Raw genomic sequence first — 16192 nt, forward strand, 5'->3', positions numbered from 1 at the left:
TGATACTAGCTAATTGAAATTCTGTGGGAGCAAAATCAAAACTTCAATTAAACTTGTGGTAATTACACAATTTGTCAAAAAAAAAATTTTTTCCTTTTAGATTTCAATGGAGGCAGCCCAATACTATCAAACGGTTTTTTTTTTGGATTGCTGCCCCCATTGTAAATCCTTCTCTGTACAAATGAATGCTGCCCTCATTGTAAATCCTTCTCTGTACAAATGATTGCTTCATCTGTCCTAACTAACATGAAGATGATGGGTGGGAAAAAAACAAAGAAAAAGAAAAGATTCTACCACCCCAAAAAGAAGGCATTAATATCAGTCCAACTAGTGACAGTGTAAAGAATTCCAGATTTCCCTTTCCAAATACAAGAGCTTCCTTCAGCATATTGCTTCTGTTTCTCAACCAGGGCAGGCAGCAATGGGACAAAAGAAACACCATACCGACGCCCAAGTCTCCTTAGGCTTGAACTACAGTCAATCACAATACCAATATCTGCTTTCAGCAGACAAAGCAAATCACCTACTGTGTCTCCAATGTAAACCGTCAGGATATTTCTGTCATTGCTACAGTCTTGTAAGATATCATTGAAAGCTTGAATCTTGTCAATGGGAGATTGCACCTTCGTAACAATTTCACCTGTGGATACCGATTCTTCGAAATTGAACTCATTTGTATGGATGTTGAGAACATCTAAACCCCCTGCTTCAAATGAATGAATAAAGAAAATAATCACTTGGTAATAGACTTTCTATCAGTATTAGCAGCTGGGATAAATTCAGACATTCAGTTTCTCAAGAGACATGAAATCATTAAATTGCATGACACTCAAAATTGCAGCCAAAGCAACTGACAAGATAGAAGCAGAAGATGATGGAAAAAAAAGCTGTTTGCCTAATTATAATAAAGAGCAAACGAACATACCCGAAGAAAAAGCTGCCCTGATGAGATCACCACACCAACAATAAGAAATCACATGGATATTGGCATTAAGATTTTCATTCTTTACAATTTTCTGAAAGAAACTAATGCAACCATCTTGAAGAATCATTAGTTCACCAGCGCGTTTAATGTCTTCAAGTTTTAGACCCTTAAGTACCCCTGACTCAATCACTCTAGAATTTGCCCTTTTCTCAAAGTCGGAGACTTGCTCAAGAGCTTTATGCAGAGCTTCATAGTTGAACTCCGCTGTAAAACCACAGGAAGTAAAAGTCAATAGCAGAGGAGCAAATTGAAATGTTATCCAGGGTTTTTTTTTTTTTTTTTTTGTTGAAGATTAAGTATATGGTTTAAACTTTAAATGGTCATCGCAGTATATTGCAGTACCTTTCTCAGAGGGCAAAATGCTTTTTATGCATTGTTCATACTCTTCTGTGTATTGCGTGGAAAGCAGATCCCAGGTATTCCTCAGGTCGGCAGATGACATCCTAGCAATTTGACCTTCCAGTTCACTCTGATCAGATGTGGGGGCTGTTATTATTGCTATCTCTGCCAACATGGCGGATGAATCAATAACTGTGCAAGTAAGATCAAAATCAGAGAATATCATTAGATGATCTTGTGTGAGGTCATGCTCCTTAGTCAGAGGAACAACAGTGGGCTGAGTAAGTGGCTGTGCGTAGAAGAATTCTATTTCAAGTTTCATGGCTTGGTGATAAAGCTTCTCAATGATGTTTAGTTCCTCGCCTGTCAAAGAGACACTAAGTTTATCCAGCGCGTCTTCAGTCTGCTGAGCTGATGCCTAAATTCAAAGAATCAATAGTTGAGCCTTAGGATTTAAAAGGTCATTTATTTAATAAAATTTTCCTCTGAGACTGTAATAAGTATATTATAATCAAGTTGACCTCTAGAAACAATGAATGCAATAATGATACCTGAAAACTTTCAGAAGAATAATTCTCAATCCACTTTTTGTATGGGTGATCACGCTCATTGGGTTTTAGAAGTGCCCGAAACTCCCTACCCAAAAAGGCATACAGCCTCATGCAAGGTGTCATGACCCCTAGAGTGTAAGCTGCAATTTTTGTTTTCTCAAACGGAGTAGCAAGTGCTCCTAGATCTGTTAGTCCTTCAATCTTCCCAGAAGCTGTTGCCAGTAAGAATTCCGTGTACTTTAATGTTGCAGAATTGACAGGGCTTTCTTTAACACAGTCAGAACCCCACTCCTGCAGAGCTCCACCAATCAGACCAAGAGGATATCCTTCAAGACATGAACTAAGGAGATACTCGTATGCATATGGATTATTAAGTAACTACCTTATAGAGTAGACGAAGCTTCATGGTATTGTAAACAGCATAACAATTAACAAGGCAGATAGTAACTATTCAAACAAGTCTGATAGTTTCCGCAAATCTCTTTATAAGATTTCTCTGAGTGATGATTTGCAGGGCTTATCATATCAAAGTCCAGTCCTCATCCAATTGAAATTTGTCATCCACCAAAAGGACCAAATAATTCATAAGCAAGCCCTCTATATCATCAGAAAAAAAAGGTGGAAATGAAATCCAAGCAATGGACCTTTCATGTCAATAAAGAATTGAATAATAAAAATAAATAGCAAGTGCCAGATATTATCAAGACTGATTTGGTACAAAAACTCTGGATTAAAGTTCTATCGGAGATGATATCATATGCCAGTTGGACCCAAGGTAGCATCTCCTAGACACCAATGTTTTCCTAGTAAATCCTGTTTTAACTAGTTGGCAATACAATATTTTATAAATCTACAGGCCATGGCAAAACAAAGTGAAATTCAATTTCCATTTTTCATCTTAACTTTTCCAATAATTAAGATGTACTAAGCAACAGAAAAGAAGAATATTTTCATCATACTTGTACAAAAGAATTGTGCTTTTTTAGCTGCTTCAAGACACCTTCCCTTAACTCAGAGATTGCTGACTTTCCATCATCATCATCTGCAAAGTTTTCTGCCAATTCATACCTAAAACCCAGATTGTAAAAAACAAGAAATCAATTAAGGACCTACTTATAAACAGCACAAGGCAATTCTAATTAAAACTAGCTTAGAGAAAAAGACATTCTGTTTAATAGACCACTAAAGGTCAATTTAAATTCTGGAAACTGAAACTCACCTCAACCAATGTAATTACTTTTTTCCCCAAATAATAACAATATAACCCTCCAATTGGTTGCTGAGAAAGCAAACAAAGAGAAGAGAAAATAAACATCCGAATAATTACTTAAGCAACCAAATGGCGCTTAGAAATTAAATTTTCATTCATCTTCTTTTCCTACACTTTCTCTGCAACCAATAACTAGGAAGGGGTTGGGAAATAGCTATACCAATCTTAAAATAGAAATTCAATGCTCAAACATCAACAGAGATTCATAGAAAAGAATCTCAGTTTACTATCCCAAATTTTGCCTTTTCACGACTCAACAAGATGATGCAAAAATCATGATGCTTTCCATTAAACAGAATATCAGCAAGAAAGCATGGACATACAGCATTTCCATACTACCTAAGAGTTGAAAATTATATGACAGTTCTTCAATTATCTTTTAGTTTTCAATTAAATGCAACTCAACATGGGCAAATTTATCAAACCAATTCTACATAAACCTTCAATCAGAAAAGAATAATAAGAAAAAAATAGAACTCCATATCATTTCAACATCATGTCAATTCATATTAATATAGCAAATTAACCAATTCATAAATATCTAATTCAGATGTACAAAAAAAGATCTTTAAAACTCAAAAGATTCTTAAAACTCAAAAGATTCTTTTTCTTTTTCTTCTAACTAAACTGTGCATGCAACCTAAAGATACTCAACCAATTACCATTAAAAGGAAATATCAATCTGCATAGGCAAAATCCAACATTGAGATTCCAATTCCCTTCCCTCTTCTCACACCTTCAAAGCAACCACAGAATAATAGCAAATAAGCAAATAATAAAAGCAAAATGCATAAAAAAAAAAAAAAAGCCTTACATTCCTAGAGTACACGCCTTTAGCAACTAGAATCAGATTAAAGAAAAAGAAAAAGAAACACAAGATTCTATTATCCAAAAAAAAAAAGATAAAATTAATGTAAAAGATCACAAAATTAAAAACAAAGGAAACCCAGCAAGAAAGGAAAAAGAAGGCTAAAAACTTAAGCTTGTGACTTGTAACTACATTTTCTTAACAAATAGAAGATTAGAAGAAAACCCAAGGATACATTCTCCAAAACAAACAAAAACCCAGATTGAAAAATCTATCAAAAAGACTTTAAGGAAAAGAAAAGGACTCACGCTTGAGCAAAGGCTTTGAGAAAGTGAACATCCTGGGCAATACAATGACGAAAGGTGTCGATCTTGAGAGTCCCAGAAGCCAAAGAAACAGCAAAAGGCGAGTAAAGAGAGAACAATGATTCTTTACGAAACTTTTTCCAGAGACTTGTTGCTAGACCCCCCTCGGTGTGGATAAAGGAGGAGGCAACACTTGGAGGGATCGCCATTGGACTTGACAATCTTTGAGTTGGTGGAGGAGTCGATGAGTGAACTCGGTGGTGGGATTGGCACAGTTGGAAGAGGGTTTTGATTGAGTAGAGAGAGCAAGAAGAGAGTAAGCTCATGAAAGAAACGGAGAGTGCGTTGGCAGTTGCTTTTATAGTTTTATTGGTAATGCGGACGGCGATAGTGTGAAAACCGAACGAATGTACTTGTGATTTTTTTTTTTTTTAACTTTTTATTTTAACGGTTTTGGACATTTTACATTTTTTTCCTAAATGGGCGTAGTTTTACACTTTTTTTATCAGTTTTATTTGGTTGTTTTTTTAGCACGATTAAAGTATTTAATATTTTTTTATAAATAAACTTGCACATTAAAATAAAAAAAATTAAAATTGTTAAAAATTAAAATTCGTGATTACCTTTTAAGAATAATAACATGAATTAATCGAATTAATTTTTTAATTAAATTCGTGGTTAATGTTTATTATTAAAGATTGTGTAGTAATAAATACAATGGTATAACTTGATGTTAAAGTACTATCACAACAATAGATGTTAATTTAATACTTTTTCTTTTTATTAAAATTTATATAAAAACCTCAATTAAAGTTTTTGACAAAAAAAATATTAAAAAAATTTTTAAGAAGCTGAATTAGTTAAGTATTAAATTATTGTTATTATTGGACTAATTAAACTCTTACTTTATTTAATGTGAATGTTAGTTGAATTTCTATTTTTTCAAGTTCATATTTCTTTATGGATGGACTTGATTTACAAATAAAACATTTTTGAGAGAAAAAAAAATCAAAAAATCACATTAAACTTTGCATAGATCTAATAATTCATGTATTTATATCGTGTAAAATATTAAAAATTTATATATTTATATTATATTTTATATAAAAATTACGTATCACAATTCGTATTGATATGAAAATATAAAAAATATATTTTTTATTTTATTAAATTTATTTATAATTTTTACTAAAATTTTAAATCGTATTACTTTATATTTTTATTTATATTATTTTCGTGTTATATCATTTCGTAGTATTTGAACTTTTGTTGATTGGTTTCTTCGGACTTTGGACTTGTTTTGAGTAGAGAAAGATTATGTTACCGGATGGATGTCCATAAAAATCTCTTTAAGTTTGAAAAATAAAAAAAATAAAAAAAATTGAAAAAAAATTTCAGTGAACACCCTTAAAATTTGTTCCTAAGTACTTTTCACCATCATCCATAGATAAAATTGATAAATACGTTATTGTTTTTAAATATAGATCTTTCTAATGCCCCAAAAAACAGATTCTATGCCCCACATAAGCTCGTTCTCCAACCAACAAGGGGAAGCATCCAAGCAATGGGGACTGGGTAGAGATGAGTGAAGGCAGGCTTGGCAGTGACTCCATTTAGAATTAGAACTCAAGTCCTTATCCTAATTGGACTAACAAACAAGGGTTTAGGACTTATCCAGGAATGGGAATGGCAGTGGAACAGAGGAAGGGGCAAAGATCATAGTCCATTGATTGATACAACATCGCCAATGATTACATTTCAACATCTCCTCCTTGTATCCCTGATCAGGAAAGGGGGAGCTGGAGAGAGAGAGATGAAAGTGTATTATCCTACTAATATGCAGTTATAAGGTTTCATCTTCTAGCTAGGACATGGAGAACAAGCCTTGACATGGACCATAAAAGGATGCAAAGCAAGATATATGCGTGAAAATGGTATGGGAAGGGAAGGGAAGACATTGCTGACTAAATTTCCTTTACCTTCCCAAGTTAATTTCTGCCTCGAACTGTTTCTTGGTAGCGTCCCATTGTATTTGCTTCCTTAAGTCCGTCAAAGGTGGCTAAGCAGCAGTATTATAGGCATGAAAAATTCATAATTCTTCCTTCCCTCTATACGGGGACGGTGTTCTGGCAGTACAAAATCAGAGAAGGAACCTTGTCCAAGAGCCCAAGAATGGGAAAACAGCAATCAACAACCTCAGCAGCAATGGTGTTTCTCTGACTCTCCCTATCCTACTAAATTTACCCTTCTTTTGTTGCTTTGGTAGTCCATTTCCCTTTTGACTTGGTGCCCTTTTTTGGGTCTCCACTTGATCATCCAGTTGATCCCATCCACCAAACTTTGGAACTCTCTTGGCACCCTTATCACGTAAACCACCATCTGTATTCAACCAGGAGCTATAACTTGCCTTCTCTCCACCAGTCGTATTTGAATCTTGTTTTCCCTTGTTTGTTCTCATGTTACTAGCAGCCCTTGTAAAATGTTTCTTCCTGGTCTTCGGCCTGGACGTGGATTTCCATCTCTTACTCTCTCTTCCTGAAACCTTATCGAACACAAGTGAAAGTGCTGACTGCCCTAGTGGAACTGCTAATGCCATGATAAAAGCATTGGGGCCTGTTCCTAGCAGCAACGATATGGCAATGGCTGGTAGCATCCAGCCAAAAGCTCTAAATGCCTGTATGTAACAATCTCTAAGATAAGTACATTACCATCATCAGAAAGAATGAAGTCCACATTATATCATGAAGAAATTTTGGTATGTAAACAAATGAAACCTGTTTACTTTACAATGAATTAAAGGAATATACATATTATAACAAATTTTAAAATTTCAACTACTCCAAATAAGGTAGAAAATTTCGGAATTTGTTACCATATTTTCCATTTTTCTCTGAAAATGTGTATCAATACTTCCTTCTTATGAAGAAGAAAAACGAAGCTAAACAGTCCTATTTGATAAATCTTTATCTTCATTAAAGCATTTAAAAATTAAAATTCACTTTGGCTCATTAGACGACCCTTGCTCGGAATATGATACTGCAGATGATGCAAAGAAAGATTTTCAGTCACAGAAACTCACTCACCACCAATGTTAAAGTCAGTAAGCTTGTTCTTTCATATCAACTACATACATTGCATATAGCAATATATGCAATATTTTTTCCATGTATCCATTACAGCTTGACAATATGCAATATGCTAGAAATATCCCCATATCCTCCGAAAATTCTTTCCAATAATGAGAAATTAACCCAATTGTACAATAACTTTCAAATATCCCCATTTCTATAAATGTCCACCAGAATCAACAAAATGAGAAACAGAGAGAAAAAAAGTTTACAGGAGGACATGCTTTCCTCCTACATGATAACAACTCACAATCTTCTAACCAAGAATCCTTCCTTCAATAGTACTTCTCAAGGCTAAAAATTTTTCTGTATAAAAGAAGTCACAGCCTAACATAAGAATAGGGATTATGGACTACTTAAACGTGTTGAGATTTGAACCTCATATCTATTAGATACCAATACCATCTCTTTTAAGGGTGACGACATGAACAACTGAGCTAAGTCTCAAGGCTAAATCTTCATTTCTTTCTCGACTAGATGTTTCAAACCCTAAGGTCATGTTTAGTGTATAAGATAATGATAAGATATGATGATAATCATCTTAATATTATGTTTGGTTTGTATCTAAAGGAAGGGATAAGATTACGTGAAAGATTAATCATTCTCTTAGTATAAGATGATTCAATGCTTCCAAAGTGGAGAGGATTATTTTAGTGACAGATCGTGATTTTGATTTTGAGGATGCCAATTAATATCATACTAAATTTTATTTTTTTTCTTCATATGTAAACTACTGTATATATTGTCAATATAAATATATACAAAAAAAAAATACTAAAAATAACTTACAAAATTATAAATTTTATCAATTCATAAACAAGTGTACAAAGAAACATATTACATCAAATAAATCATTTTACTTAAAATTGTGAATGATTTAAAAAACCACAAATAAACCAATTGCTAAATAATATATTTTTTTATCAAAACAAGAAAAATAGAATATATCATTAAAAGAATAAAATTAAAACTTTGAGATTAGAAGTTAATAATTTTTTAACCTTTTAAAAAGTTATTCGAATCTAATTTTTGTGTTGAAAAATGAATTTGCATTATAACAGGAGAAAAAATCTAAAATAAAATAAATTTAAAAGTGAAGATCATATAGAGAGCAGTTGCAGTTGATTAAAAAAAAAGAAAGAAAGGTTAATTCTATTTATAATATTATCTTATCATATTCTATCATAATCTTGTGTATCAAACACATCTTAAATTTATTTATTTTTTTTCAAATTCACATCATTTCCCGTTACCCAATTATCAACCCGTCGTAAAAACCCTTTAGTTTATTTTTAATAGTAATCTTATCTTCATCTAAATTCAATCAATTCTCTCAACAACCCTACAAAGCTTAATCACTGAAAATAAAATAAAGAACTTTTTAATAGATAATTTTTGGTTACCTTAAAAACCCAGAACTCATCATCCTCATCAAAGTCCCAGACATCATCGTAATCATCGAAGTCAGTCCACCAAATCCTCTGCTTCGTGGCGCTGCTGAACTCGAACTCATCATCATCATCAGCGGAGTTTTGAGGATCGAATCTGAACTGTCTACCTGTACGGTGTGACCCAGTGGAATTGCAGCGTAAGACGGTGGTGGTGGTGGTGGTGGTGGTGGTGGTGGTGTTTAAGGATTTGTTAAGGTTGGAAAGAGGGAGCGGAGTGAGAGGTGGAGCTGGAAGTTTAAGGAAGAGGAGAAGCTGAGTTCCCATTGGTTTGGATAATTTCATTTCTCAATTTCATTTTATACGTTATTGCCTAAAAAGATTTTTATTACTAAAAAATTGTTTGTTATAAAGTTTTTTTTTTTAAATAAAAATTGAATTTTGAGTAAAAAATTTTTAATTTTATTTTTTAAAAAGAAATTTAGACCATAATTTAGGTGTTGTTTAATAAAGTGATTTTATTTTCTTTATAACCTCTATTTAATTTAAAAATTTTAAATTCTATATATAAATATATGTTATTTGTATTTTATAATTATTTTAAAATATGAAAGAAGAAGTTGAATCGGAAATTTAATTACATTATTTCATTATTTAATAATTTTTTATTTTAAATTTAAATAGAAACATTGGTAATTTATTTTTATTTTTAAATTATAATTTTTTTATTTTAAAAAAATCACATCGTGAAAGTGAAGGTATAATCATTTAAGTTCAAGCCAATACAGTATTAAATTCGAGCTTAAACTCGATTCAAAATTCAAAACTCAAAATTTGATTCGAATTCAATCGAGTTTTATTTTTTTAGCTCAAGCTCAACTTGAGATAAAAATTAAACTATTCAAACTTACTTGATTAATATGTAAAAATAAGCTCAATTTTTATATTTGATTAAAGCTTATCTTGATTATTTGTACTCGAACTTGAGTTCGAGATATTTTATTAATTAAAATAATAAAAATATATTTAAATATAAAAATTCGATTAGACTCGTGAGCAAAATTCAAGACTTAAAACTTGATTTGAACTCGATCGAGTTTTATTTTTTTAGCTCAAGCTCGACTTGAGGTAGAAATTAAGCTATTCAAACTCACTCGATTAATATGTAAAAATAAGCTCGATTTTTATATTCGATTAAAGCTTATCTTGATTATTTGTATTCGAACTTGAGTTCGAGTTGAAGATATTTTATTAATTAAAATAATAAAAATATATTTAAATATAAAAGTTCAATTAGACTTGTGAGCTATTCAAGTTGGGTATAAGAATGTTCGAACTTGACTTGATCAATGAGTCGAACTATTTGAATTCGAGTTCGATTTAATAATAATCAAGCCGAATTCAAATTTATTTGAATCAAATTTGAATAATTTATGAGTACTGATATATCATTTATACCTTCACGTGAAAGTAAACTTTTTAATAAAACTATGCAATGAATCTATCACAAAGTTGTTCAATGTGTTTAATAATAAAGTGATTATTGTAACTAAGTAAATATACAAAAAAATATATATATTAGTATATATACTTTATTTAAAGACATTGAAATACTTTTTTTAAAAAAAGTTAGGATTAAATGATTTAATTGAAAGATTGGTTTTTTTTATCCAAAAAGAAAAACAGATGCTGAAATTTGATTTTGAGCATAGGAAAAAAGAAATAATGAAATTAAATCATAAATTTTCAGGTTTTTTTTTTTTTTTTTTTAAAGAAGAAAACTGGTACATATAAGATACAAAAAAATTCTGAAATTTGATTCTTAAGGCTTTTTTTTTCTCTTGAATTGATATGCAAAATTTTAGAAAGATTTAAATAAAATTTGTTAAGTAAAATTTGTAAAATTTTATGCTAAAACTGATTAAATAAAAATTAAAATCTAAAATAAAAATCGATAAATTAAAATTTTTTATTACATAAATCTAGTGTGCAAATTTTAAAAAAAATTTAATAAATTTTGCTATGTTTGTTAAATAAGTATTCTTAGTAAGAATTTTAATAGAAGTTTTACTTTTAAATAAATACTAATCAAATTTAATTATAAATAATATTTTTAATAATATTTTTACATATTATTGATATTTTTGTTAACATTATTAATGTATTGATTTGAATTTTTTATTAAAATTTTTATTTAATCATTCTTGATAAAAAAAAATTAGAAATTTCCCTTAAATTTCATAGAAGTTCTTCCCTACAAAACTAGAACTGAAGTTTAATACCACATTATTACTATTAGTCTCACAACAAAAAGCTATTCTTGTTCCAACATTTGAAGTACAAATACACTATCATCACTATATAAAACTGCTTGAAAACTATCAAATTTTCCAGGTTCTTAGCTGCCTTTCCATCTGTCTTTGATGCTTCCCTCAGGCTTCTTATTGACCAAATGGTTGCAAAAACAACACTACACAACAACAAGCAATATCAATCAACAAGAACAGTTGGTTCCAAGTCATCCAGTCTCTTGTCGCTGGCCAGGTTTCGCTGATAACTACATAAGCTATGTTTTCAAGAATCTGTAAATCAGGGATTAGTGTCATCAAAACATGTTTTTCGGGATCTTGAAGGTGTGGTTTCAGGAATGACCAGCCTGTTTCCTATCAGGACTATCACAATGAACAACATTATGTATTTGATTTTGTCCTGAGGCACAAACCATTTCAAGGCACTTTGGTTGGTACCTTTCCGTATGAACATGCATTGACACTTTGAATTCTGGCTGACAGTTTCCCAATGCCATATTATATGCATTAGGGTCATCGATTTTGAGACAACCGCTATAAGTTTTAGCAGTGAGGTTTAATTTTCAAACTTGAATACGAGCTTTGAATACCAGCATGATAAAACACCAAAGCCTTTATTCCAAATGCTTCAAAATGAAGGGATATTAGCTATGAAAAATCCCATAAAAGAATGGTTGAATCGTGTGTTTTGATGTCTCGGTGTCCATGCATGGCCATTTTTGCCAAATCCGAAGCTCTCAAATAGGATCATAGATCGGTAATCATAAAAAACCCAAGTGTTCTTGATCTGATCAGACAAGGACACTGGGATGCTTGACAAAATCAATAACAATGCGTATGATAGCTGGAGTAGAGGGTGATGCAGAAAAGTCGTACAGAAATTGAAATGTTCCATCATGTGTGATCAATATGGCAACTGATTTTCCTGAGGAGAAAATACTGACTAATGGTAAATAAATTTGGAGATTTCAGTGTGAATTTCCATTGAAAACAATGTTGGAATTTGGATAACAAGTTGATATAGCTCAAAACTTTGACCATTACCGTTCTCACACTTTGGACAAGATGATAATCCAGAAAATATAAAAAATTTCAACCATAAAAAAAATTGTTCTTACAATTGACACAAGCAAAATGTGACAACATAATTGCTGGTTCATAACAAATCCTGCAATGACCATTACTGTTTTCTTTTTTTTTTCTTGTTACAATTCTCAAGCCACCATCTTCTTTCAGGGGCATAGAAACCAGGTTAATAATCGTACAAACCCTTCTTCTTCATTAAAAAAAAAAAAAAAACAGAACAGAACAAAGAAAAAGAAAGTTGGAGCGGATTGCAGAACTTTGGGCCACTCAAAAACTCTCTGCTGGACAAGTGATAAAAACAACAAATATGGGAGCACAAATGAATCTCCTATGCTTCAGTCTATGGAAGCATTTTTATGAGGACGGATTTTTTTGTAGGGACAAACTCAAATTCAAAGATTTTCTTGCTGAAAATTTTTACAACCTTAGAAATCCCATCACTCGAGCGCTTGCTGATGATTCACAGTCGTGCTCTAGCTTCTGACTTGTTAACAATGACAAACTACAGGCCTTTTTGTGATCCATTCAGTCTCATGATTAAAATATTTTCCAATAGGTTTGGGAGTTGGAACTTGGCAGGGGATTTATGGCATTCACATTTTATCCTATAATTCAAAAAGTAATTAGGTTTGGATCATTTTAGGTTTGAATTAAGTTTACTTCGAATTAAAGTTGTTGATTTTTTAATAATTATAAAATCAAGTCGGCTGAACTAATCGAGTTTTGAGGGTTTGGACTGGGTTGAAGGTTGGAGATTTCTTTTCCAGCCCTCGGCCCTCCGACCAAATGAACTAAGCATTAGCAATGAATCTGTACATAATTTAGTTGAAAAGAAATGTGATTAATACTTCATTTGGATGCGTCTAATCATAAAATGATACGCACGACACGATGAAAATCTTTTTGACCACGTAGTCAAAGCAGTCCTTAGGAAATAGAAACAACTAAAGATGGTTAAAAACTTAGAACAATCCATCTTTTACATATATACATATATATATATATATATATATCTTGCAAGAATTATTTCATGTGAGATTTGTAGTGAGCCACTGATTTGGAATCTGGAAAGGTAAACTAAATAAAATGACATTCCAGATTTAGAGTAACATGGAGTTGGCGATGTAACTTGAAAGAAAGTACATTAAAAGGGATGGATCGACCAGGTGTCGAAATCATTCTTAGAAAGTCCAATTTACTTGGGATGTTTTTGTTTTTGAAGTTCTCACATTCTTTTCCAACTAAGAGGGAACTTTCCAATAACTTTCCAGCAACAGAGCTTATCTCTAAGTAACCTATAAAGTACTAAGTGACAATCGTTCAACTGATCACTGGATCTTAATAAACATTATGAGAAAGCAAGAAAATGTGAAAAACAAAAAGAAACAACAATGGGGGAAAACTGCTTTTATAGAGAGAAGTTTGAGCAAAAATTTGGCACTATTAATTTTATTGGATTGGGGAATAAATTCTTTGGCAAGAAATGCTCTCTTAAGGAAGAAATCATGGAAATAATTGGCATCACGGCATAGGTTAGTTATTTTTTTTATACAAAAGAAGTTGTCATCTAAATAAAAAAAAAAATTTAATGCTGAAATTAAATTTTAAATTTATTTGATGTCTCATTTTAATGATGTGTTGGCTTTAAATGCCAAAGATAAGTAACTTACTAGCTTATGTTGGCATGGTGTTTGAAACGTATAATTTGGCCAAATCAAGCATTGATTCTCCATATTGTCTATCAAATATGGAGTTAGTTCCTTCTGAAAAACAGAATGGAGTAATGATGGGCTTACGTTGATCAAAACCTTCTATTTTTTTTTTTTTCCATGTCTGTAGGAATTTCATGATCTAAGTTTATATATTAATGGCAATCGACCTTATAATTTTAACTGCAATATAAAAATAATATAAAAAGTTTTTTATGATAATTTAAAATTGATAAAAATTATATATAAATTTTTTTAAAAAAATAAAAAATATTTTGTATTTGATGTATGAACATAAATTATGATATAAAATTTTTTATATTTTATACATATTTAACACGAAAAAAATAAAATTTAATATATAAATAATCAAATCTAACTAACAATCTTATTATTTTCATTCCTTTTCTTTTGTCCAGTCATTTTTGCTTCCTTTTCTTATCCAAGTTTGCTATAATTTATATATATATATATATATATTTGCCTAATTGTGTTTAAGTTCCTACCCAATAAAAAAGGATCTGCCTGAGCTCAATAATTATTTTACGTACAGCACTTTTATGTAATAGTTTAGAATTACAAGGAGAAAACATTGATCATATGTTTGAGGGTGATCTTTGACCCTCTGAAGAAGGACTTACATTTGTGGGTTCAATTTTTGTCATCATGAACCCTGGCCTCAGTGAAAGATCCTCCTCATCATGATACATATAAGCAAATCCCCCATGCCTAGTCAAGTCCATCCCAGCGGTTTCATCGTGTCTTGAAATCCTTAACAACTTCATCTTATTCAGCACATAAAAGAGTGGCCCCATAGTGGCTGAGATCCACCCTAGTATGACCAAAATCTCAATGATCTGAGCCCCTGGCCTTCCCGGCCGCCCCGGATACACCTCGTTGACGTATCCTTCCGTTGCAAACAAGCCGGTGAAGAGTAAACCCCATGCGCCACACCCCCCATGTAATTGGGCTGCCTCTAGTGGGTCATCATACTTTAATTTGGATGCAAGCATGTTGAATCCAATTAGAACCCATGCTGCTACAAAGCCGCATATGATTGCAGCCCATGGTTCTACCACTGAACACCCTGAGGTGATTGCAGCAAAGCCCCCTAATAAACCGTTACAGACATCAATTACGTTCCAATGACCAACCAATAGTCTCTTGCTGAACAAGGTTGTAAGAGCAGCTGTGCACCCAGCCAATGTTGTCGTGACAGTTGTCCATAATAACCCCCACTACCACCGTATGCTTTCACGATGGTCAAAAATGAACCTGGGTTAAACCCGTACCACCCGAACCACAAAAGGAACGTCCCAAGAACAACTAACGAAGCACTATGCCCACGTAAAGCTACAGACCGACCTGCCCGGTCGAACCGGCCAATCCTTGGACCTTCGATCAATGCACCCCATAAACCGGCAATGCCACCAACCATGTGAACCACACCCGAACCGGCAAAGTCAATCACACCCGATCCGAATAAAAGGTTATCGGGTCGGGTCGGGCTGGCCCATCCATTACCAGACCAAAACCAATGTGAAACGATGGGGTAGACGAAGCCGGTTAGGAAGGAGGAGTAAATGAGGTAAGCTACAAATTGGGTTCTTTCAGCTATGGACCCACTGGTAATCCCAGCTGCACCTATGGCGAAAGCCCATTGATAAAGGAAAAAACTATAATCACCGGAGGGTGAAGGGTAACCTTTAAGGCCAAAGAAATGGCGGCCAATGAAACCATTGGAGGGGTCACCGAAGGCAAAGGCAAAACCAAAGAGGTAATAAGAGAGAGCACCAGCAGCAGCGTCAAGTACGTTAGTCAACATGATGTTCATGGTGTTCTTAGCCCTGACTGAGCCAGCACAGAGCATGGCAAACCCGAGTTGCATGGCGAAGACTAGGTAAGCGGAGAAGAGGAGGAAAGTGTTGTCAATGGCGTAAGTGGCGTCTGACAGTTGGTTGGAGATGGTGGAAAAACGCGAGCAAAGGAAGGAGGCGAGGGCGGTTGCATTGGTGGAGGAGGAGGAGGAGATGAGGGGGACGAGGTCGAAGGCGTTGCAAGTGAGGGAACCCATGGTGGGAATGAAGAGGAAAAGGAGGGATGGGAAGAGAAAGGCTGGCTAAGGGTTGATTATATAAGAGAAAAGAATGGTGAAGATGTTCCCAAGCCATTGGCCTAGTAGTTAAAAGCGCTTAAGGGACATCAAAGACTTGATTTCAAACTAAATTTCTTTTTTTTTTTTTATTTGTATTAAGGTTTTAAAGAATGGTGGAGATCAATTAGAGACAATGACAAATTGTGTTATTCTTTTTGG

At 33.0% G+C, this 16192-nt stretch overlaps 2 protein-coding genes and 1 pseudogene across 2 annotated transcripts; all 3 read right to left on the reverse strand.

The window, feature by feature from the left end:
* On the reverse strand, positions 1–4854 carry LOC111296649 (bifunctional TH2 protein, mitochondrial-like). Its single transcript, XM_022891045.2, has 6 exons — positions 4262–4854; positions 2835–2943; positions 1876–2166; positions 1328–1742; positions 926–1189; positions 1–703 (listed from the first exon to the last, which is right to left on the reverse strand). Exons 1-6 carry the CDS (start codon positions 4582–4584, stop codon positions 291–293), a joined length of 1815 nt encoding a protein of 604 aa, XP_022746780.2. The 5' UTR covers positions 4585–4854; the 3' UTR covers positions 1–290.
* Positions 4855–5951: 1097 nt separating this feature from the next.
* Positions 5952–9138, reverse strand: LOC111297365 (uncharacterized). Its single transcript, XM_022892116.2, has 2 exons — positions 8790–9138; positions 5952–6932 (listed from the first exon to the last, which is right to left on the reverse strand). The coding sequence occupies exons 1-2, from the start codon at positions 9117–9119 to the stop codon at positions 6399–6401; spliced, it is 864 nt and encodes a 287-aa protein (XP_022747851.2). The 5' UTR covers positions 9120–9138; the 3' UTR covers positions 5952–6398.
* A 5292-nt stretch (positions 9139–14430) lies between these two features.
* Positions 14431–16192, reverse strand: LOC111296806 (ammonium transporter 1 member 2 pseudogene; annotated as a pseudogene).

Source organism: Durio zibethinus, chromosome 12, assembly GCF_047325235.1.
Source record: "Durio zibethinus cultivar Kanyao isolate XHJ-2024 chromosome 12, ASM4732523v1, whole genome shotgun sequence".
Classification (NCBI taxonomy): Eukaryota; Viridiplantae; Streptophyta; class Magnoliopsida; order Malvales; family Malvaceae; genus Durio; species Durio zibethinus.

What these genes read in the sequence shown, in the direction of transcription:
- LOC111297365 (XM_022892116.2), bottom strand. Translation starts at nt 9,119, where the DNA reads ATGAAATTATCCAAACCAATGGGAACTCAGCTTCTCCTCTTCCTTAAA. An exon ending in ATGAGTTCTGGGTTTTTAAG is followed by an intron (nt 6,933 to 8,789) that starts GTAACCAAAAAT and finishes TGTTACATACAG; the next exon opens with GCATTTAGAGCTTTTGGCTG.
- LOC111296649 (XM_022891045.2), bottom strand. Translation starts at nt 4,584, where the DNA reads ATGAGCTTACTCTCTTCTTGCTCTCTCTACTCAATCAAAACCCTCTTC. An exon ending in CTCAAAGCCTTTGCTCAAGC is followed by an intron (nt 2,944 to 4,261) that starts GTGAGTCCTTTT and finishes TCTGGGTTTTAG; the next exon opens with GTATGAATTGGCAGAAAACT. An exon ending in CAGGGCAGCTTTTTCTTCGG is followed by an intron (nt 704 to 925) that starts GTATGTTCGTTT and finishes CATTTGAAGCAG; the next exon opens with GGGGTTTAGATGTTCTCAAC.